Source organism: Eleginops maclovinus, chromosome 13 (genome assembly GCF_036324505.1).
Source record: "Eleginops maclovinus isolate JMC-PN-2008 ecotype Puerto Natales chromosome 13, JC_Emac_rtc_rv5, whole genome shotgun sequence".
In the NCBI taxonomy this organism is placed as follows: Eukaryota; Metazoa; Chordata; class Actinopteri; order Perciformes; family Eleginopidae; genus Eleginops; species Eleginops maclovinus.
This window is the reverse complement of record NC_086361.1, coordinates 3,698,191-3,722,543: the sequence shown is the minus strand read 5'-3', so window position 1 is coordinate 3,722,543 and position 24,353 is coordinate 3,698,191. Positions and strand designations below refer to the sequence as shown.

The 24,353-nt window shown below is 37.5% G+C and overlaps 4 protein-coding genes across 8 annotated transcripts in view; 1 reads left to right on the top strand and 3 right to left on the bottom strand.

Moving 5' to 3' along the window:
• The window catches only part of LOC134874761 (collagen alpha-1(XIV) chain-like), a 182,328-nt gene that overhangs the window by 140,744 nt on the left and 17,231 nt on the right, over positions 1-24,353 (top strand). The window contains exons 38-42 of the mRNA XM_063898918.1: positions 21,651-21,746; positions 21,957-22,010; positions 23,116-23,169; positions 23,344-23,397; positions 24,201-24,272. Coding sequence (XP_063754988.1) covers positions 21,651-21,746; positions 21,957-22,010; positions 23,116-23,169; positions 23,344-23,397; positions 24,201-24,272 — 330 coding nt within the window. The remainder of the gene's footprint in view (positions 1-21,650; positions 21,747-21,956; positions 22,011-23,115; positions 23,170-23,343; positions 23,398-24,200; positions 24,273-24,353) is intronic.
• LOC134874762 (CD209 antigen-like protein E) lies at positions 343-5,079 on the bottom strand. 2 transcript variants are annotated; one of them, XM_063898919.1, is made up of 7 exons: positions 4,786-5,079; positions 3,077-3,196; positions 2,428-2,508; positions 2,265-2,318; positions 1,959-2,101; positions 1,323-1,450; positions 343-759 (listed from the first exon to the last, which is right to left on the bottom strand). In XM_063898919.1, exons 1-7 carry the CDS (start codon positions 4,943-4,945, stop codon positions 615-617), a joined length of 831 nt encoding a protein of 276 aa, XP_063754989.1. In that variant the 5' UTR covers positions 4,946-5,079; the 3' UTR covers positions 343-614. The 2 variants fall into 2 exon arrangements, with proteins under 2 accessions (XP_063754989.1, XP_063754990.1); XM_063898920.1 differs by having other exon boundaries at positions 343-738.
• Positions 7,802-16,639, bottom strand: LOC134874765 (CD209 antigen-like protein A). Of its 2 annotated transcripts, XM_063898927.1 has the most exons (6): positions 16,449-16,639; positions 14,572-14,756; positions 13,970-14,074; positions 13,639-13,874; positions 12,747-12,871; positions 7,802-8,506 (listed from the first exon to the last, which is right to left on the bottom strand). In XM_063898927.1, exons 2-6 carry the CDS (start codon positions 14,717-14,719, stop codon positions 8,368-8,370), a joined length of 753 nt encoding a protein of 250 aa, XP_063754997.1. In that variant the 5' UTR covers positions 14,720-14,756; positions 16,449-16,639; the 3' UTR covers positions 7,802-8,367. The 2 variants fall into 2 exon arrangements, with proteins under 2 accessions (XP_063754997.1, XP_063754996.1); XM_063898926.1 differs by lacking the exon at positions 16,449-16,639 and having other exon boundaries at positions 7,856-8,506; positions 14,572-14,844.
• Positions 16,449-20,568, bottom strand: LOC134874764 (natural killer cells antigen CD94-like). Of its 3 annotated transcripts, none has more exons than XM_063898925.1 (6): positions 20,316-20,568; positions 19,060-19,179; positions 18,742-18,974; positions 17,850-17,974; positions 16,648-16,760; positions 16,449-16,552 (listed from the first exon to the last, which is right to left on the bottom strand). In XM_063898925.1, exons 1-6 carry the CDS (start codon positions 20,443-20,445, stop codon positions 16,521-16,523), a joined length of 753 nt encoding a protein of 250 aa, XP_063754995.1. In that variant the 5' UTR covers positions 20,446-20,568; the 3' UTR covers positions 16,449-16,520. The 3 variants fall into 3 exon arrangements, with proteins under 3 accessions (XP_063754995.1, XP_063754992.1, XP_063754994.1); XM_063898922.1 differs by having other exon boundaries at positions 20,298-20,565; XM_063898924.1 differs by lacking the exon at positions 16,449-16,552 and having other exon boundaries at positions 16,560-16,760; positions 20,298-20,562.

The window sequence follows — 24,353 nt, the reverse complement described above, 5'->3', positions numbered from 1 at the left end:
ACTGATTAAATAAAGTGGCTGACAAAGACGCATAATCTATGTATTTATAGTGTTGATGAAAGTATTGCATCTGGATTGAAACCAGATATGAGGCACTTGAAATGACAAGTGTAAATTGGGTCTTGGTTTAAAATTTGAGAAATATTCTTATTTATAATGGAAACTAACAGTAAGTGCTGGGTTTGTGGACATGGATTGCAGGCCCTTGCAGTACGTTTGATCAAACACTCATTACACAGGCTGAAGGGGAATAACATAAAGCTCCATGAACGTTTCGCTCTCCTGGAAGTTCCAAATTAGGATCTGGTTTATACTGGTGTACCAAAGGAAACACAGAGAACATTTATTATTATGTTTTTATTACTAAATAAAACATATTAATGAACTATATAAAGTAAAGTAAAGACTGTGATTACATCTCTTTATTTACTTGTATTATAATCCTCCTGAAAGAATAACAGCACATTGAAGCCAGAGAAATAATATGTATGTATTCCGAGTAACTTTGCAAGCAGAACAGAATGAACACATTTAAACAATGTATATCGTCAGCTGGTGTTATTTCACAAAGCTGATCACAGCACCCCTCACCGTCACCAAATCATTCATGAAATCTATTTCTCACAGATCCAGTTCTTAATAACATTTGGTTGGTTCTTTGTCCAGTTTCCATGTTGATTGCAGTATGCTGAAGTGTTCTGGATTGAGACATGGCGTGGCATTCCTGATTCCGAGAATCTGTAGGTCAGTACAACAGATCTAAAACTTCAGATTATTTTTGAATTTGAAACACCTGTCACATTTCAATTCAAATAGTATCTGTAACAAAATTAAATCAGTTGAGTCGAATAAGGAAAAGGAATTCAAAAACAAACATGGAATATATTTCTGTTTTCTTTGAATCATTTTTTTAAAAAGTACAACGTCGCATAGACATATCTAATCTAATCCATGGAGAAAATGCACAGTCTGTGTTCAGAAACTGTCTTTACATTCTTAAAATAGTCAGAATTTTACCATTTTATATACATATATATATAATTATTTATGTCCCAGGTGCAGCATATGTGAATGACATCAGCTGACAGGAAGTTGACATGGACCCAGGCTGTTAGATATGAATGCAATCCTGTGAAAATGTGCTAAAACTGTGTTTCAGACAGAAGGTCAATACCGGCAGATTAAGATTAAAGCAGATTAACCTTTTGTACAAGAACATCTGGAAATGGGCACCATAATTGACATTTGCAACAAACTTAGCCCTGCTACAAAGATGTTTTAATGTAATTATGATATAAAGAGAAACCTCTAAAATGTCTCACATTTCTGTCAGCGGTGATCCATCGACCCATTCCCATTCGTACGTCATTCCGGTTGGTGTATATTGTTCCTTTTTGGCCTGTAGACCAATCCAGGCCTCTCCATGTGAATTCAGTTCAGTGACAAACTTCTAGAAGTGGACAGAAGAAAATCAGCCATGACAAACTGAGAGGGATCCACTCGTACACAACTACATCATAGTATGTGCCTGATGAAGGAAAGTGAAGAAAACTATTATTTTAATCTGCTGAGCGAAAAAGAATGCAGTAGGAAATACATGTATAGTGATCACAAGAAAGTTACCATTTTATTTATAATAATGTATTTTATAAAATTACACAATTATTTTAACTGTCATTATTTATCATAAACATTTCTAAACTAAGAAGAGATGAGCCTTATTTTAGTCATCTGATATTTCAGTATCAGCAATTAGAATAATAAAGAAATGAATACTAATGTAAAAAACAGTGGAGCTAAATGCTAATACAAGGAGCAGGTTAGCTACAGGTGCTAATAAGAATCAATTGTTAATGAACAGGCTAACAAGATATGATCTGAAGACAGATCGACCAAGACAGGAAGTAGATCTCTGGAAGTGACATCTACATATCTCACTCTGAGACAAACAGACTCACCTGTTCCTCTTTGTTGTTAATGACCACCAGATCTGCTCCTCGCTGCTGACAGTCAGCTCTGCTATCAGACCATATTTTCTTCTTATCAGATCTAATGTAGCAACTGCATCCAAATTTCTTCCATCCTCGAGGACACAGCTTCCCTTCAAACACAAAGATGGATTTCATATCATTAAAATACTTTCCATTTTACTCTTAAGACCTTTGTTCCTTGCTCCCTTTTAGGTTTTTTAATCTGTAAATATGAATTGTCACTCAGGTTATGTATCCTATATGTACACATTTATTTTTGTATTATTCTCTCACCTTCAATATTCCCCTTCAGCCGCTTTACTTCCTCCTGTAACTGACTGTTGCTGACTGATGTGTTTTATCACATAAGATATTCAAAAAACAAGAGATCAAAAATTATGCGTTATATACACTGTGAGTTGGCTCATGTGTGTTCTTCTATTGAAAAAGATCTCACCTAGAACTTGTTCCAGGAGCTGGCTGTAGTTGTTGTTCAGATGGTCATACCTGATCTTCAGCTCACCTTTTTCTGAAGTGACTGAAATATAGGAACAGATTTCCAAAGAGCAGATGTGGGTGTTTCCGCACCATGAAGAATAGAGATAGAAACAAGAATATAGATTCATTTAAAACCAAAAAATATATATCAGAACGATTAAACAGGAATTACTGTAGACCCGAAATACGTCTGATTTGGAAAACCTCAATAAAATAGATAGATAGATTTATTGCATTGTCTGGAGACCACTGATCTTTTGTATGTTTTAAAAGGGAGAAAATATATTTTGATTAAGCAGGCTCCAGTTTCTTGAAGATGCTCAAGAGTGAGAGAGAACGTAGAAGGTCACCACTGTGGGAACAGATGCATGCAACAGGTTCTGCAAGTGTTAATAATCATGATTAATGCAATTACATGTTTTTATTGACTTACACCAAATTAGATTCACATTGCACATTTTCAACTGTGAAAAGGACAGTAGCAGACATGGATAACAAAAAGCAAAGGGGCGATGCCAGGTTTCAAACAATAGCGGTTAGAGTGGTAGTATTTCCTCAGGATATTCTTGTCAAAGAGAAAACACTGTGAGAGTTGTGTTTTATCTTACAGTGTATGGATGAGGCAATGATTCCAACCATCATCAGAATGCACAGCACTCCTAGACAGAAAGCAGCAGCTCTGTAAATCCTCCTCTGGGCGTCTGCAGGCTGCTTCTCAGAGCGTGGTCCTGATAAAGCAAAGCACACAGATAACGGATCAGTTAAAGTGAAATAAACATTGTTTATATCATTTTCCACAATAAGAATTACAATTTACTTTTTGATCTGTGGATTACTGGCATCTGTCAGACATATTTTAAACATATTTTTAAAGCACTTATGTCATCCAATTAAGATATTGGTATAAAAAAAGTATGAACTCTTGTGATATGATGAGTTATAATAAACCATTGATTGTACAACTGACTTAAAACCAAAAGCTGTGTGACAGTGACTTTGTAGTACTTCCTCTTCACCCCATGCTGCACCTCTCTTCATCCTGTCACATGGTCTCGCTTTACACTCCGTCTTAAAGATGTCTTTACTGGGAATTATTCTTGATTGGTTCTCAAAGAAGTATGTTACTTATAAACCTCGACTCACAAGAGCTTGTTCAGATCACAAAGATACCCATTAACTTGTTCACATTCATAGTTTACACTTTTGAAATATGAACAATTGTAAGTTCTCTTTCCTAAAATATGTATTAGGTCATGTTCATTTCTTTCTTTCAGCTTTTTCTTCACAGTTGGTTGGATGACATGGCATTTAATTCATATTCCAGATGTATTGTTTAGCATTCAGTCCGGCACCACCAGGCTGAGACTTTTGAACTCTTAAGTTCCAAAGCTGATCACTATGACGTTATGCTGTCACTTCATAGACTTTACTAAGTCCTTTATAAACCCTGTACTTCACTGTGTTTATTTTATTCCTTCTAATTAAGCTACATTACCAACATTCAGGTAATACTTGCAATGAAAGTCAACCACACAGTTTTGTTACTTGATTTATGTTTATTGATATGTTAGCCCTCTGGATTGTTAATTTGCTTCAACTTGTGCATATATAAATAGTAGGCATACATAATAAATGAGCATTATTGTATGGAGCCAGTGATTCAAGATTTGTATTGACATCTGCTTTATTGTAAGTGTTGTACATGCAGTATGGGCCAAGGTGTGTGATACAAGACTGCACAACAGTATATCGGTGCAGAGAAAAAAAACATCCTTGTGAGGAAGTATTTTTTTCTCTTCATCGGCAGGTCTGTAGGTGTGAAAACGTTTGTAAAAACGGTTGCTTTCTGCTCTTCAAGTTAAATTCGTAGGAGATCAAATAGAAAAAAGGCTCCAGCCATGCCGGCTACATTGTCCTGTTACTGAGGGATATTTAAGTTGATATGGTACAAACGGCTACATTTCAGTTCCCCAAAACATCAGAATGTTCATGCACAACACTTTAAAAGAAATCATGGCTAAAACAATGATATATTGGATTTTACGTTGTGTAGGGAAATGTGGCTGTTTTAACCAGTGTAGTTAATCAATCTAACACTGCAGGAAAAAGTAGCAGAAATATAAGCTACACATGAATGTCTAAACAGAAATAAACATAGATGCTGAAGGACGCCAGTTCCTCGGGACTGGAAAGCTGAGTCTAACAAACAGAACTGAGAGCAAGCTTAGTGTTCACACATCACCCCAACATGATTTAAAGGGAAGTTTACACACATACCATGATTTGTTACAATTTTGATTTGTCAGTCATCACTTACCTCCTTCTTGTGGCCGATTATCAGTGTGATCGTCTCCAGCTGCGTCTGGCATCTCGTAGATATCCACCTCCCTTTCCTCCCACTGTCTGTAGTCCTCCTGCAATTTTCTGTTGAATTTCACCTTCTTTGATACATCAGGTACCTCATAAGTATGTGACATCTTGAGAAAATTGTCCTATAGACGTCTTGGATTGCTTATTCTGCTGCCTGAATATGTCCTAGTACAGCATGCAGTACTATCCAATAACGTTATACACTACTGATGTTACTGAGACCAGGTAATGTACTGTCTTGTAACAGTAGAGAACATAAAGGAAGTACCAATACACACACACACACACACACACACACACACACACACACACACACACACACACACACACACACACTTATTTATGTATTGAGCTCATTTCTCTTTTTAACTTCCTCCAGGAGACTGCAGACAAGGGAAAATAATGAATAATTACTTGATGTGTATACATATATGTATATATATATATACAAATACATATGTGTGTGTATATATATATATATATATATATATATATATATATAAAAGGATGATTAGTGTTATTATATGAAATGTTTTCTTTGTTTAAATAAAGGGTGAGATTTTCGAGGTGCAAGGTTTACACATTAATTGTATGTTTTTCTTTGCCATAAAATCCTACCCACATCAATTCACAACTTGGGAAGGTGTGGTTCTGTGTTTTTGTGGTTGACACACACACACACACACACACACACACACACACACACACACACACACACACACACACACACACACACACACACACACACACACACACACACACACACAAAACAGGAAATGTTAATTTCTCATGTATTGCTGTTGCGAAGTATCTTGCTCTGGAACCAGGTAGACCAAAGTTATTATTAAAGTATTTCTGTCTCTGAATATCAACTAACTAAACCACAACCATTCTTAGATTCTGGTCATCATAAATTAAATAAACAACAGGAACAGGAAGTGAACTCTGATGGGAAGTTAGTGATCACATCTGCTGCATTTTAAGTTTACGTTGCTGAGTATTTTTGGATCATTTCTAAATTCAAAATATCATTTTGATCAATCAGGTCATTTGTTTATTTAGAATGTGTATTAAGCAAGATAATGTGCAGCAAGGCCATCATGAATGAGAAACGAACACCGGCAAGATGATAAACATCCGCTTAAAAAAATATAAGATATAAGCAAAAATAAACATTTGAATTGTAAGTATTAACTGCTCAAGTGTTAATGTACACATGCATACATGTCACAATGATACAATTGTGAAATGTATGCCAGCTCTAAGACAAACTACAAACACATCATATACACGGCCCAAGACATTAGGCATATCTTAAAAGTCCCTCTCATGTTCAACAAAAAAGTCTTAACTAAATAGTAGTAGCAGTATGGTAAAAATGTCTTGGCAAATAGGTTGATAACTACCACTTCAAACTTTCTTTGACGTATGAACACCTTCCTCGCTCAACATACCTGTATGAAAGCTGATTCACTTGTTTTTCTGATAAAGATGTGATAAGTGATCTGTGTTTTGCCGAGCATGCTAGCAGACTTTGAACTGGGTTTGCAGAATTCAGATAGTTTACTGATAACTAAATATCTATGTTGCAGCAGCAGATTGAAAGAATAGACTGCAAAATCTAGAATAAAGAAGGTTTTCACACCCAAGCTGTGTAGCACAGTAACCGCTGTAACAACACAACATAATGGATCAAACACTGAACAAGCTAAATGTTTATAGAAAACAAACCAACACAAGAAGTGGTTTAAAAAAGAACCCGTTTTTTAACATAGCATCCTGAAGCAACATAGCAGTTTGACACATACTGAATTCTCTACCGCCATTTCCTCACAGCCATCATATCACACAATCAGTTACAACCTTGAATAATGTTTGAAAAATCTAAAAGCTTTATAAACCAAACAAGTTGTCTAGTTTTAACTTCACCTTCTGAGACTTCTTATATACAGTAGTTCTTATAGTCTGTGACTCGAACTTCACACGATCAGCCACAAAACTGGTACTGCTTCCTGTTTCTGCGGTGAGGAAATAGCATCACCCAATTCAGATAGAACTGACATTTTATTTATCTCTACTAGCTCAGCCCTATGTTCTGATACCGCATTTACACTGAACCTTTTAATGTGCCTTGGGCAATTGGAAAGCTATCTAATTGCACAGTAGTTACGTGTAAGTATTCTAAACAGATTTCAATCCGATTGCTGCTTTAAGACACACTGTAGCCAGTTTTTAAAAAAAAAGGCAAATGTACATTTTTTAATCCAATATAAGCTAAATAAATGTCTTTGTATATGGTCAAATATAATAGGCCTAAATAGAGAAAGACATCAACCTTGGAAAAAAACTGTCAACATTCGAACATGAATACTGAACACTGACAGACATTTTTTCGACCTGATAATCTCTTCCTGACTTTCTTTCAGGCCATCTGTATGGATGATTAACTCACCTGTTGCAGCCGGTGTGTGGATGATGGTGCACGTCCCATTAGTGGTTGAAGTTGTGCCATGATCAAACAACTCTCCTGTTCTCCTCTGCTGTTTTGGTTAAAGCCATTGTGCTTTGGAGCATTAGCCTGTGGAAACTCTGATGAGAAATCTTTGTATCCAGTAATGCCGAGTTCAGGATGCATGATACAGTATCATGCTGATAATAGCCGACCCAATACGAACTGGTGTGATTGTAATAATCTGCAAATTATTTTCCTACCATAAAAAAATAAGGTTCAAGATAAAAAGGCACAGCACTGTTACTGCCAACACTGCTGCTTTTAATTACATTAAAACATAACTATCAGACTAATCAGATTAGGGTTACATTTAGAAAAAATATAAGAATATCATACTACAAAACCTTCTTAGTTTCAGGTGATCATACACTTGTGAAAAGCCTTATTAAATATTTAAATAATTTGTTTTGGAACCCCTATACATTGGCCCTTTAATCAAACAAACCATCATACATTTGCAACAAGGTTTGAGGAAGAATCTCCAACTTTTATTTTGATAGTCACTCAAAATGTGCGGTCACTCCAAACAACAACACAGCTTAGAGTATCACTATATCCTAAAAAGCATATTAACATCAGTTTAAGTTTAAGTCATCTTCCTGATATTTATTTTCTGCTGTTTTTATTTGCTGATTTGTTATTGAGGCAATCCAAAAGTTACAAAGTTTTCAAGTGACATTACTTTCTTATTTTGGTACCTGGAGTATACTCGATTGTTCTATAAAATACTAAAACTGACTACTGTAAGGCAGACCTGCTGTGATTCTGGTGACACCCTGATAATTGCATTACTGCTAGGATTAAACCAAATCGACCAATGGTACAATGTTGGAACCTTTTTTCATTTGAAAGAAAAACGTTTTGACATTTTTTAGCATACTTTTTAGTTTAGTATTTTTTCTCATGGTTGCCTTTATTATGTAGGTGTTAAAGCGAGGACAGCTAGATCTATTGGAAAAAGAGAAGGAGTAAGGACATTCATCAAAGGGTTTACATCACAGTCACATAGCACACATGTTACACTCGGGAGATCTGTTTCTCACAGATCCATCTTTTGGAACCATTGTTGGTTTGTGTCCATGTTCCTTCCAGATCTACATATGCTGTGGACAGAGCCCTGTGCACAGGGTTCACTTCAACGCCGTTCTTCCAGGCACTGTAGAAAAAGCAAAAAACAAAAGAGAGTTTCTTTCATAAAGAAGCAGTTGTTGTTATTGCAAAGTCCCGTGAATTGAATTTAGGAGTGATACTTGAGCGTCATGTTGACTTCATTAGGTTCAAGGGTTTTTATTATCGTGTGCACTAGTGATGCGCGGGTTAAGGATTTTTAACCCCCGCACCAACCCAACCCATCGTGACAGCCAATCCGCACCGCCCGACCCGCAAAATTACGCTCTGATTTTTTAACCCAACCCGACCCAACCCGCGAAAATGGGAGAAGAAAAAAAAAAAAGATACCAATGAGTTTACGTCGTGATTTGCCAAACGGTAGGCCTATTAACAAGGGGTTTTGCTCACCTTGTACTGCTGTTTGATTGTCCCAAACTTTTATATGATGCATTACTTTAGGCATTCACGGAATCTCAATCATGGAACGGCAAAATGTTCCAAACAACATAGTTTTATTCTTAACACACAGCAGTGCACGCACGCACACACAACAGGCGGTCGCATTATAAAGCCAGAGAACATCAACCATAATGTAGCATAAACAAAACTGTCAAATGATTGGCTATGGAACACTCGCATTTTCTCCGCAATTTGAAGACGAAAAGAAAAGAAACTCACACAATACCGTAACATGGTAGGCTACATATCTAATTTGCGAGCCTATAATATTAGGCCACCTTCCCACTATGATGTAGGGCTATTTCTGCCCGCACTATGTAAAAACAAAATGGCATCAACAGTGCCGGGATTTAATCGATTACGACGTGCTTCCAGGACACGACCGGCCGAGCTGAAGGTCCGCTCACTAGATGCGCTGGTTGCTGGAATGCAGAGGACCGCTTTAGCCAGCATGGAGAGTAGAGGATATTCAAATTTGCGATCCCTCCAAAAATTGAGGACGTTGTCATGGCAGTCCTCCAGAGTGAATTGTGCCTGTACATATCTTTGTACTTCATCTGGCTCGATGAGGTCAGGAGTGTCTTCCCATTCCAGGAACATCCTTCTCCTTTTTACTGCATGGTCTATCAACACAATCAATTAAAGGCCGTCACTACGATAAGCCAATTAAGTTCAGTTAATTCAGTGTTGTTTAATAGCCTAATATGTTTGGACTGTGTCACATAGCCTACCGTCTAGAACCTCCTGATCTGTTGCGCTCCTCACCTCCATTGTGTCTGTAAAGTTAGAATAAGGATGCGCATGATTTTTTTTGTGCTACTATGCCATAAATGTTTAAATATGGTTGGAGGTTATAGCCTTGCTACCTTGAATCACTTCCTCAGACTGGGCCTGCAGGGTTGGGATGAGGGCTGTTGTCAACGCCCTCGCTTCCATTTGAACGGCAATATTTTCCTCGTGAGAGAGCACTTTTAGGGATTTGAAGCGTGGAGAGAGGAAGGTGGCAAACTTGTGTGTGGAAGTGATGATGAACTTTTCGTTCAGAAGCTCACTTGCACGAGATCGAATGTGTCGCATGTAGTCAGGGTCTTGGAATCGGGGCTCACAGTGCGCTCCGAGTCTGTGGCGCCAGAGAAGCACAGTGTTAAGGGTGGGATAACGGTCACCCTCCATGTCCTCCGAAGCGTCTCTGAAAAGCGACAAAAACTCTGAAATTGTAGTCAGGACCTCCACCTGTATTCCCTCCATACGGTGCTCTTGGCCCTTTTCCTTCAGTAACTCCCGTATCTCCCGGTGTTGTTTGGCGATGGAGGAGAGCATCGCCGCTTTGCTGTTCCACCTGGTCTCGCATTCCTGGATGACAGCATATGGGAGATTGAGCGTGCTGCCTGATTTTTTTAAGTAAGTGACCAGATGTTTGGATTGAGTAATTTGGCCCGTCACTTCTCCCATGAATGTGGGCTCATTTTTCTCGCTGAAGGCATGTTTAAGGACTGTATTTATTACGTGGGCTGCGCATGGAATCCATCTGTAGTTTTTTAGCGCAGCCTTGATGTTTGGGCCCTGATCGCTGACAAAAACTACTTTGGACAGTTTGTCAGCTGATATGCCCACCTCCAATAGCTCCTTGCTGATCTGTTCATGGATGTTTGTCGCAGTCTTCCTAATTGTGCTGTCAAATTCCAGTGTGGAAATCACTCTGCTTGTGAGGGACCAATCCTCAGTGACGAAATGGCACGTCAGTGCGGTATAAGACCTCATATTGTGGCTATCGGTCCACATATCAGTAGTGATGCCAATGCCACTTTCTAGAGCTTTGTTCATCTGTTCTCAGAGCCGTGCCTTTTCTTTTTTTGCATGATCCTTTGCTCTGTCACAGATGGTCTGCCTATGAGGGATGACCGAATCAGCGTCCACTGCCCCATATCGTGCGCCGATATTTATTAGCCCCTGTGCCACACGGCTGAACCCCTTGCCGGACACTATGTCAAATGGGCGTAGATCAGTGCAGCAGAAATCTACAAAATCGTCAACTAGTTTAGACTTAGCTGCAAATGGCAACTTGCCCTTCAGGAAGGACGACATCAAGGGCTGCTGGGTCGATGGACATTGCCTGGAAGGAGCCGGCCCCGGGCATGAATGTCGATTCAGGGTGGATGTCCCTGTCTTGTGACCGTCATATTTATACAGTGCGCCGCATTTGAAGCAGCTGACGTATTCCGTGACTGTATCGTCGGACAGCACAACCTGCCCAAATCTCTCCCAAACTTTACTTTTTCCATCAATTTTTTGAATTATCTTAGCATCGCCAGCTCGAATCTTTTGTTTCATTAGCTCAGCCATATTGTTTGTTGAATTCAAGAATTTGGCGGTGTAAACAAAAGCTGTAGGCTACGGATACCAGTTAGGGGAAACAAAAATAAAGAAATAGCCTACTGAAAACGCAATCACCACTTTATTTATAGAAAGGGAGAGGGGAAACAGTCTGTACAATTCTATCCAGTTTTACTTGTTTATTGCACTTTGTTGTAAAATACAAATGTAGGATAATTATGAGGAGATGCACGGCAGGCTATTATTTTCGCTAAACAAATGATTGACAGGAGGCATAGCTCGCAGCTTGCTGCTGCCTTCTGACGTGCTGCCTGTGTGCGGTGCATGAGACGGAGCGGGAAGAGAGGGAGAAAACCCCATTTTATCCTTACACAAAAGACAAGCATATGAACGGATACATATAACTATAATAGCGGGAATAATTGCGATTTTTACCCGACCCGCCCGCTACCCGCATTTTCCACGGAAAAAACAACCCGGCCCGCCCGACCCACGGGCTAGCCCGCGGGACCCACGGGTTTTGGGCCAGCCCGCGCATCACTAGTGTGCACAGTAGCTACAGTGTAGTTGTGGCAAGGAACATCTTAGGTCCTGAGCTCCTCCAACAATGCAACATATTATATATAAGACATAAGTAAATAAAACTAAAAGTAATAATAGTGCAAAATGAAAAAGGGTAGGATAAATTAGAATAAAATAGTGCAGGTTATGATGTTCGACCAGTCTATAAGTAGTGCATATGGAGTATATGCATGTCAGATAAATAGACACAATAAGCTCAAAGACGCAGAGTATGTTGAAAGTGACCAAGTAAAGGCAGGGTTCTATGGTCATTCAAGCTTTTTGACATTACGTAATTAGAATAGAATAAAATATACAACAACAGAATGTAAGGTCAAATATTGTACAGTGAAACCCGATGAAATGCTGTTTGATCTACTAATAACTATTGAGATCATAAATGAAATAAATTGTTAGATGCAACCAGACAAATGTTTTGGGGTCTTAAGCTTGGTATATACAACTCAAAAGAAGAGTTTCATAAAGAGCAATCAGACTTTTATGAATTGCAACTTTATTATTCAATGCTGACAAAAGCTGAGACCAGAGGCTCAACCTCTTTCAATGTTGTGTGTAGAAAACGTCACTGACAAATCCTGCTTTTAGCTATGAGCCATGTGCTGGCACAGAATCCTTCATTTTTCAGATTGTGTTCATACAGTACACAGAAACGAAGTAATGCTGGTTTCAGCCCAACAGCTACATGCATCGTGTGGTTGTGATGTCACCTTAAAACAATGTGTTGAATTGAAGAAGTGTTTATTTAAATTGAGAACATTCAATGAATACAAATCATTTTAGCAAGGTGAAAGAATAACTATCATTAGCGGGGCTTTCTTTCTAGTACCTAAATATTGTATCAACATACGCTTTTATACATTATCAATATATGTAAGTCAAACAAATGTAAGTAAAGTCTAAATGTTTCTTACCCGTATGTCAGTGGTGATTGGTCCACTGGATTCCATTTCCATTTATCAGCCCAATCTGCTTTTTTTTTCACTGCCTGCAGACCGATCCAGGTAGTTTCAGGTTTACTCAGTTTACTTATAAAATCCTGAAAGTGTTGCAAAAACAATCATCATTTTACATTGACTGTACATAATAGTGAACAGCAACTAAAACAGTAATACGAGGAAATCTTTACAACATATCTAATGAATAAACATGCACGCAAGTTTATGTCATTAAAGTGAAGTACTCTTTAAATCTATCCAAGTATCAAAAGTGTATTTTTGCCCTATTTTTACCAGATAACAGCATCATTTTGTAAAGTCATATATGAATCGTTGTCAAATCTTCGAATGCAATCTAAAAAATACAATCAGACAATGTTTTTGAAGTAAAACACATTTGAAATGTTTTCACTGAAATACATTGAAGTGAAATTATGACGGGTCACACAAATACTGTATACAGCTTAGTCAAAGTGATCAGCCGCATATTTAGATAGAAAATCATTCCCACACAGATGCTTTCAAATAATGTACTTATGATTGAAGAAATCTGCTTACTGTGTTGATTTCGGGTCTTCAGTAGTTCTTAACTTTTATTCTGTGTATTTCTTTTACGTTATTCTTTTGATACTTAGCCTTGTAATCATCATTGGTAATCATTGCTTTTGATAATCATCTGCTTATAGGGATCTTTTTGACCCAGCCATCTGTGATAATTATATGTAGTTTCCATCATACTAGATGAGAAATATTCTCCTCCCAGTTTTTTCTCCTCTCTGAGAAATCCCCAAAAGCACTAAACGTATTCATGCTGTCAGTACGTGCCATGCAAATAACAAACAGACTTACATCACCTCACATCACTCACCTTTTCGTTGTGGCTGCCTATTACCACTAGATCTGCTCCTCTGGCCTTACAGTCTCTCCTGCTCTCCGTCCAGTTTTTCATCTCAGCAGATTTGTAGTAACAACTGCACCCAAATTTCATCCATGCTGTGTGGTTATTCTTATCCCAGCAGTCATTGTTCCTCAGGATGTCATTACTGGCCTGCAGCTCCTCGATTCTGTTCTGCAGCTGTTCTTTTTCCAAAGTCAGTGAAATATCTGGTAATAACCACCACAAAATAACAGAGATTTTAAAATCAAAGCAATTTTTAAAGACCTGATAACTTAAATTAGAACAATGACGGGGTCCTCACAGACTCTGGAATGGAAAACGACTCTGGCAAGAATCAAGACAAACAGGAGACCTAGAGCCGCTGCAGCAGCCCTGAAGTGGGTTCTTTTTGAAGCTGGAAGATGCTCTGGAGAGGCAAAGTACACGGACAGAAAACTTTGATGATCAGGTTTGAAGTAGCTATTGTGCTTTTCATCCTTTATTTCCGGTTTCGAGTTTAGGCATTTAATGAAGAAAGTGATAACATAATGCCAACCAAGTACAGACAAGAACCTCAAAAAGAGACAATTATGTGATCTCAATTTCTAGTAGCCAGCAGATCCTCGGGCATGAAACCCCAAACATTTAAATCTGCTTGTTACAACTGTGCATTTTTGATAATTATTAATCACACCAATAAAGTATGATACAAAGTGCACATAGCACACATTAGCAAACATACTTTTTTTTCTGCATGTTTCACCTCAAAAGGGTTAGCCTATTGAAAGCTATTGTTTGTATCATCATGTTTGATTACATTTATTGTAAGTCATTTGTGTTAAACGCTGATATTAATGTAATGGAAAATAAAGGAAACAACATCATTGGACGTCTTGCCACAAGACATATTTAATACATACATACCTCCATCCTGTTTTGAAACATGAAATGTGTCCACATTGTCGAGGATTTCCACAAGGCTCTCCTCTCTCTGTCGGCTGTCTTCTCGGGCACCTTTGCTGTATCTCACATTCATAGCCAAATTTGGGCCTTCTTGAATGTTGGAAGACATTAGGCGTAAGACAAATGAAAAGGATTTGCCTTTATCTCTGTTTAACAAAGAAGTATTAAGTGAGTAGTAGCAGGAATATGGTCAAAATGTCTTCACAAATGGAATGGTAATGAGCCTGTGATCTTCCTTTGAGCTTACATTATGAGACCCTTTATGCTGATTAACTTGTTTTTAAGATAAAGATGTGATAAGTGATTTGTGGTTTGCCAAGTGTGCTAGGAACTTCTGAAATGGGTTTCGCAGAATTCAGATAGTTCCCTGATAACATTCAAATATGGTGTTGGTGCTGCAGTTTAACATAAATAAACTGCAGCATTTAGAATAAAGGACAACGTTTGAACACCCAAGCTTTGAAGATGCAAAATGTTTATAGAAAATGGCAGCTGATCCAACATAAATATAAACGTTTCAAAATGCCCCGTTTTTGACATAGCCTCCAGAAGCAACATAACAGTTTGACACATACTGATGTCTCTACCGCCATTTCCTCACAGCCATCATATCACTCAATCACATGCTACACCGTTGAATAGTATTTTAAAAAATACTGTAAAAATAAGCAGGAATGTATATCAAAGCTGAGAATGATGGAGCTTTAGAAACCAAACAAGTTGTCTAGTTTTAACTTTACTTTCTTAGAATTCTTATATAGTTGTTTGTGACTCGAACTTCACACGATCAGCCACAAAACTGGTATGGCTTCCTGTTTCTGCTGTGATGAAATGCCATCACTCAATTCATGTAATATTGACATTTAGCATTCAGGGTTATTCTCTCAGTCTTATTGCCAGTTTCCTCATTTTACACTGAGCTAGTTAATGTGTCTTGTGCAATTGGAAAGTTGTCTAGTTGCACAGTAGTCAAGTGTAATGTTTCCGTGAAGTCTTCTAAACAGATTTCAATCAGATTGCTGCTTTAAGACGCACTGTAGCCTGTTTTTAAAAAAGGTGTTCTCTTCCCAGGTAAAAATATACCAATTGTAATCAAATAGAAGCAAAAACAATCTTCTTTGTAGATGGAAAATATAATAGGCCTCACTACAGAAAGACATTTAGGCAAAAACGCAGTCATACAAAATTTGAAAATGTCATGACTACTCAACATTGATAGACAATGTTTCTGATAATCTCTTCCTGTCTTTCTTTCAGGCCATCTGTATAGTTGAATAACTCGCCTGTTCCGGTGGCTGTGTGTATGATGGGTTTAAAAGGAAGAAATAAGCCAGGTCCCATCAGTGGTTAAAGCTCTGCTCATGCTCTCTGCTGCTTTTTTTTTTTAAAGCCATTGTGTGTCTAATCGGATTACCGTTACATTTAGTTAAAAAATCCATTATTAACAGGATTGCCATGAAAACTACTACTACTATACAACCTTCTTAGTTTCAGATGATCATACACTTATAAAAACATGAATGAATATTAAATTCAATTATTTGGGAAAAAGATCCCCCTACACATTGTCCCTTGGACTAAACAAGCCATACTACATTTTCAACAATGTTAGAGGCAGAAAAGTTCATCTCCAACTTTTATTTTGATACTGATTCAAACCGTGCAGCCACTACAAACAGTTGCCTAAAATATCACTGTATCCTAAAAAGCAAATTAACATTTGTGTTTAAAGTCATTTTAGCTTTATACATTTTCCCCATTTTTTTATTTGCATATTTTATTGAGGTATTCCAAAAGTAATAGAGTTATCAAGTGACATTACTCTGTTACTGTGATACCTGGATTAGCATTCTGTAAAGTTTCCCCTTCTGAGTGATTCAGTACACTTCATTTTCTCATGGTTGCCTTTGTTATGTAGGTGTTAAAGCGAGGACAGCTAGATCTATTGGAAAAAGAGAAGCAGTAAGGACATTCATCAAAGGGTTTACATCACAGTCACATAGCACACATGTTACACTCGGGAGATCTGTTTCTCACAGATCCATCTTTTGGAACCATTGTTGGTTTGTGTCCATGTTCCTTCCAGATCTACATATGCTGTGGACAGAGCCCCGTGCACAGGGTTCACTTCAACGCCATTCTTCCAGGCACTGTAGAAAAAGCAAAAAACAAAAGAGAGTTTCTTTCATAAAGAAGCAGTTGTTGTTATTGCAAAGTCCCGTGAATTGAATGTAGGAGTGATACTTGAGCGTCATGTTGACTTCATTAGGTTCAAGGGTTTTTATTATCATGTGCACGGTAGCTACAGTGTAGTTGTGGCAAGGGACATCTTAGGTCCTGAGCTCCTCCAACAATGCAACATATTATATATAAGACATAAGTAAATAAAACTAAAAGTAATGATAGTGCAAAATGAAAAAGGGTAGGATAAATTAGAATAAAATAGTGCAGGTTATGATGTTCGACCAGTCTATAAGTAGTGCATATGGAGTATATGCATGTCAGATAAATAGACACAATAAGCTCAAAGACGCAGAGTATGTTGAAAGTGACCAAGTAAAGGCAGGGTTCTATGTTCATTCAAGCTTTTTGACATTACGTAATTAGAATAGAATAAAATATACAACAACAGAATGTAAGGTCAAATATTGTACAGTGAAACCCGATGAAATGCTGTTTGATCTACTAATAACTATTGAGATCATAAATGAAATAAATTGTTAGATGCAACCAGACAAATGTTTTGGGGTCTTAAGCTTGGTATATACAACTCAAAAGAAGAGTTTCATAAAGAGCAATCAGACTTTTATGAATTGCAACTTTATTATCCAATGCTGACAAAAGCTGAGACCAGAGGCTCAACCTCTGTCAATGTTGTGTGTAGAAAACGTCACTGACAAATCCTGCTTTTAGCTATGAGCCATGTGCTGGCACAGAATCCTTCATTTTTCAGATTGTGTTCATACAGTACACAGAAACGAAGTAATGCTGGTTTCAGCCCAACAGCTACATGCATCGTGTGGTTGTGATGTCATCTTAAAACAATGTGTTGAATTGAAGAAGTGTTTATTTAAATTGAGAACATTCAATGAATACAAATCATTTTAGCAAGGTGAAAGAATAACTATCATTAGCGGGGCTTTCTTTCTAGTACCTAAATATTGTATCAACATACGCTTTTATACATTATCAATATATGTAAGTCAAACAAATGTAAGTAAAGTCTAAATGTTTCTTACCCGTATATCAGTGGTGATTGGTCCACTGGATTCCATTCCCATTTATCAGCCCAATCTGCTTTTTTTTTCACTGCCTGCAGACCGATCCAGGTAGTTTCAGGTTTACTCAGTTTACTTATAAAATCCTGAAAGTGTTGCAAAAACAATCATCATTTTACATTGACTGTACATAATAGTGAACAGCAACTAAAACAGTAATACGAGGAAATCTTTACAACATATCTAATGAATAAACATGCACGCAAGTTTATGTCATTAAAGTGAAGTACTCTTTAAATCTATCCAAGTATCAAAAGTGTATTTTTGCCCTATTTTTACCAGATAACAGCATCATTTTGTAAAGTCATATATGAATCGTTGTCAAATCTTCGAATGCAATCTAAAAAATACAATCAGACAATGTTTTTGAAGTAAAACACATTTGAAATGTTTTCACTGAAATACATTGAAGTGAAATTATGACGGGTCACACAAATACTGTATACAGCTTAGTCAAAGTGATCAGCCGCATATTTAGATAGAAAATCATTCCCACACAGATGCTTTCAAATAATGTACTTATGATTGAAGAAATCTGCTTACTGTGTTGATTTCGGGTCTTCAGTAGTTCTTAACTTTTATTCTGTGTATTTCTTTTACGTTATTCTTTTGATACTTAGCCTTGTAATCATCATTGGTAATCATTGCTTTTGATAATCATCTGCTTATAGGGATCTTTTTGACCCAGCCATCTGTGATAATTATATGTAGTTTCCATCATACTAGATGAGAAATATTCTCCTCCCAGTTTTTTCTCCTCTCTGAGAAATCCCCAAAAGCACTAAACGTATTCATGCTGTCAGTACGTGCCATGCAAATAACAAACAGACTTACATCACCTCACATCACTCACCTTTTCGTTTTGGCTGCCTATTACCACCAGATCTGCTCCTCTGGCCTTACAGTCTCTCCTGCTCTCCGTCCAGTTTTTCATCTCAGTAGATTTGTAGTAACAACTGCACCCAAATTTCATCCATGCTGTGTGGTTATTCTTATCCCAGCAGTCATTGTTCCATTGTTCATTACTGGCCTGCAGCTCCTCGATTCTGTTCTGCAGCTGTTCTTTTTCCAAAGTCAGTGAAATATCTGGTAATAACCACCACAAAAATATTTGAAAATCAATCCAATGTCTTTCATGGCCTGATCTTTAGAACAAATAGGAGGTACTCACAACGTGTCGACAGGACAGTGACTGCAACCAGCAGCAGGAAACACAGTAGACCTAAAGTCAATGCAGCTGCTCTGAAGCGGTTTCTTCGGACGGATGGAAGATGCTTCTCACTGTTTAATCCTGCAGATGCAAAGTACACAGAGAGGACTTTTGATAATGAATGTTTAGAGTAGATTTAGGGACTTTGCTCTTTTATGTCAGCGTATCTCCACCAACAAGAATAAAGTGATAGAAGTGAGAACGTAATGCCAGCCAAGTGCAGACAAGAACCCCAAAAAGACAAATATGTGTTCTTTATATTAGACAGCAGTTTCTCAGGCATAAAACTGAGCATTAATACTTCATAATCATGCTAACTGTATATGCTAACTGTGAACTACAGTATACTGGTAATTAATAATCACACTGATAAAATGAGATACAAAGCAAACACATTAGCAAACGTCAATTTTTTGTGTGTATCACCCAAAAAGGTTTAGCGTATTGAAAGTGAATGTTTGTATCTTCATGGTTGATAGCCCCTGCTGCAAGAGGCTTTGAACTAAAGCGTCAGATAAAGTAAATGAAATGTTATATAAAATGACTCAAACAACAACAATTCACAAACAGCAAGTTGTTAAGGGTTATGGCCAAAGCTGTCTCCCCAACCTAAACATTTGTCTTTAGATCGTTTCCTGCTTTGTGGGTACATTCTAATGTTAAGATATTTCAGTTTGCTTCATTTTACATATTGATTCTGTCAATTTGCCGCTACAGGACTAGAAATCAGTAATATACATCTGGAGCTCAGTGTTCGACCACACGTATCAGAGTACCTTTATTAGTCCAACAGAGGGGGAAATTAGCATTTGTTACAGCAGGAAAAGAGCCAAAGACAGCTTAATATTACTTAAGAAGCACGCATTAAAAAACATTAAAGATACAAAAGAAGAAATTACACAATTTACAGAATACATGAGCCAACCCTAATGTTACAGGGACTGCATTTTAATATTTCAAATGTATTCATTAATCATTACAAAGATAAGAGTGAAAAGAAAAGAAAATATGAATAAATGTAATGTTACTATTAATTGCTTAAGTGCAAAGGTGGTAAAAATGTAAATATAACAGTGTAAAAAGTGTCAGATGTAAGGCTAACAAATTAGTGTTGTACAAGCTTTGAAGAACACAGTCTTCCAAAAATGTTTTACCAAGATCATGTACAAATTGCGTTTCTATATTGTATACCAACGTACCTCCATCGTGCTTTACACCATAATCTCTGTCCACACTATCGTAGATGTCGATAATTCTCTCCTCTCTCTGTCCACCGTCCTTTCTGGCTCCCTTGGTGAATCCTACATTCATAGCCAAGTTAATGTCTTCATAAATGTTGGAAGACATTTGGCATAAAATAAATGAAAAGTTCTGTCTTTTTTTTCTTCGTCAATAAAAAGTAGTAAGGAGTAGGAAGAATATATAGTGAAAACAAATTCCTTTGAACGTCCTTTTGAGACCTGTGCTCAGTCAGCATGCAACGGTTAAAGCTGATTTTCTGATAAGGATGTGAGCTGTGGTTTGTAAAGCATGCCGGAGAATTCAAAAGGGTTTGCAGGACGCTGATAGTTCACTGATAACTCAAATATCAAAGCTGCTGCTGCTGCTCAAGTTTGATAGAATAAACTGCAACATCTAGAATAAAGTGTTAACCCAAAAGCTGTGCAGCACAGTCACCACTGCATGGACACAACATAATGGACCACTGAATATGCAAAATGTATATACAAAAAGGCACACGTTTTATTTCCTTTAACAGACATGTTTTCTGTACTTTGTTTAATGTACCATGTCTCTAAATGAAGAATAATTAAGAGTAAGGCAAAAGAACCAACATGAAAAGACTAACGGTTTCAAAATGCCCTGTTTTTTTAACAAAGCGTCTTTAACTAAAATATTTAATACTAACGTCACATAATCTCATAACATCTCTACCGTCATTTCCTCTCAACCATCATATCAAACAATAAGATGTTACACCCTTAAAATTGAATTTAAAAAAAAGGAATCAGCAGAAAAAGACTTCAAACAGAACATGATGACACATCATTAGAAAAAGTGTTTTTTAGGAACCATCAAAGTATGTTTTTTGACTAGAACATGACACCGACATTAGAAAATAGCATCACTCAATTCTGATATTGACTTTTAGTATTTAGCTCATCACATCTGGCGATTGGAGAGCTATGAAATTGCGAATAGCCAAGTGTAATGTTTCCAGGAAGTATTTTAAACAGAATTCTATCGGATTTCTGGTTTGAGCACTATAGCCTGTTTTAAAACATATGCCAATGTACCAATCTTTACAATTCTCTTTTTACTCCTCCCTTGTCTGCACTCAAATTTTATTAAATGAAACCAACATAAATGTTGTTATTTATGGTAAAAAATAAAAGGCATCAACACAGAAAGACATTCAGGCAGACCCGTGTTTATTGTGGAACTGGCAATAATATACATCTTTCCCTTGAGGTTCATCAATACATATTTGGGAAGTGTTCAATACATATGTGCCAACATTAAAGTCTGTATCTCTTTTTCTCTCTGTCTAGGGACCAGGTGGTCCAGTCGGGGATACAGGTTTACCAGGACCTCAGGGACCGCAAGGACCACAGGGACCAAGTGGACGCACCATAATGGGCGGCCCGGTAAGACAAACAAACCCAGCTCTCTGTCTCACTATAGAACTGAAGCCATCAGCTGAATACATCTGATACTACTCCCACTCTTATTCTTTTTTATTCAGATGCAGTTCAGTATTTGTAAACCTTTGTGATTGCAAAGATGTTGTTTCGTAATGTCAAGTTATATGAGCAATAAACATCCAATTAGAGGAAAAAATAACACGTTTTGTGCAGGGTGCTCCAGGAGAGAGAGGACAGAAAGGTGAAGCTGGACAACAAGGAACACAGGTAAAACAGAAATTGCAAACACAACCTACAAATTGTCCATTGAAGCATGTTTGGTAACGTTTCGGTCAAGGTGTGGACACATATACTGTGGGATTGTTGTGACGTGTCCAGACCTTCATTTGATAAAGAATACTACTGAGTTAGGCCTACATGATCAGCATGCGGTCATACATCTGAATATTGTACCTAGGTTTGCCTTTCTTGTAGCAAAAACACTGTCTTTACTGTTTTAGTTCTGGATTGAAATGAATTAACATTGTGTTAACATAACATTAAACAGTGTGCTGGTCTGTTCCTGTCTGTTGCTTGCACAGGCCTCCCACAATGCATTTCTACTCTACAAGAAATGGCCACTAACCTTTTGGAAGAAAAAAGTTGTCAGATTTTGAACAATGATGCCATTTGCTAAAGTCGATTTCTGTTCTTTGAATCTATTTATTTTCCCAGAGTATGTAACTCGGCAGGAGGAATTATGCTTACAGAGTTTGTGCAACAGCAGTTTAAAACAGAACAGATCAATATTTTCCTTTGTTTCAGTCCCGGCCCGAAGTGAACTCCGGACATTAAAGTTACATGGTTCATCATATTTTTAGTGGCATTAATGTAAAGAAGAATTTGATCAATAGGGTTATAACGACTGTTATTTTTCTATTTAATAGAGTATGACAGCCCAAATATCATATACAGCTCCAGAAAAAATTAAGAGACCACTGCAGTGTTATCAGTGTTTCAAGTTTTACCATTTATAGACATGTCTTTGAGTGAAATGATTGTTTTTATTGTATTCTATACAATACTATACTATACTATAACTACTGACAACATTTCTCTGTGTTGGATTCAACAGACACTGGAATGGCTGCCATACATATAGAGATAAAGATTTAAGAACAATGTGGAGTGGTCTCTTCATTTTTCCAGAACTGTATTATAAAATGCTCTTAAAGATACGATATTTTCTTATAATTACTCTTCTAACATTTTGAAACAGTTTCCACACGGTCACATGTCAGGTTATTTGAATGTTCATGTCATTTGTTGAATGTGTGTATATTGAGCCTGTGTGTGACCTGCATTGACCTCTGCTCTCCTCTCACTGTTTCAGGGACTTGCTGGCAGACCTGGAGCTCCAGGCCGAGAAGGACCCGCAGGAGTCAGAGTGAGTCCGTCATACTGACATTACTTATACTGATATACAAGGTCACCGTCAGCTCTGTTAAAATAAGAGTCAAGGCATGGAAATATCAGGAGCTGCACCTTCTGAAATACTTTATACATCTGAACACTAAAATGTTTTGTTCTAACCTGCATATGTTCGTCCCCCCACCCTCAGGGACTGCCAGGCAAAGACGGCACCCAGGGCAGACAGGGTACCTCAGGAACTACTGTAAGTGATTATTAAAGTTTGACTCTGGTGTGTGTGAGACTTTGTTAGCCTATTCAGAAACAGGTGCCTCTAAATTGTCCTTATGGAAACCTGACGGGTGACTTTAATTGGAACTTCAGACTCAATGTACTACCTTTTTTAACATCAAACTGATCCAGGAACTAAAATCCTGTAAATCACCATAAACTCCTTATTTTTGGCATTTCTATTCAACACACTTATAGAAACATAGCAACTATATAGACTTTTTTAAGCATAAAATAATATTGATTATTCTTTGGCCACCTACTAAGCAGTTCCACTAAGTGTGCAAAAAGCTAGTGATTGTTAGCAGTTATATGCATATATGGATGCATGCATCAGAAGAATAAAAATAAGGAAGATGGCTCTGGACGTGATATGGACATGATAAGCAGGCCAATATCTTAAGAGCAACAACAAAAGAACTCCATATGTATAGTATGTTAAATTTTGTGTAATCAATGCATTTGATTTCAACAGTAAGTACTTTATTAAAATATATAATAATTAACAATTAAATAAGACAACAATATGTCTAGCTCAACTGAGAATGTTTATGATTTTACCTCTTGTAGTGAGGTCAGAAAACCGTCATTATATGCATATGCTAAGTATATTTTCCTCTGTCGTTAATACATACAGTATATCTAACTTCCTACCAAGTGGCATTGTTTTAAAGCAGTACATTAGAGTGGTTATATCTCCACTTGTGTTTTCATCGGCCCATAAAAGTCTCCTATGATTCCGAATCTTCCTCATAATATCTGTCTGTGTCTCTTCAGGGGTTGCCAGGAGCCCCAGGGTCCCAGGGTAACCCTGGCCTTCCAGGGAAACCAGGAGAACTGGGCCCCCCGGTGAGTGTGTCAGTCTGCTAATCCCAGTGTAGGTTTACACCTGGAGGAGGGAACCCCCTGTTTTCATGTTTCCTTTCACCC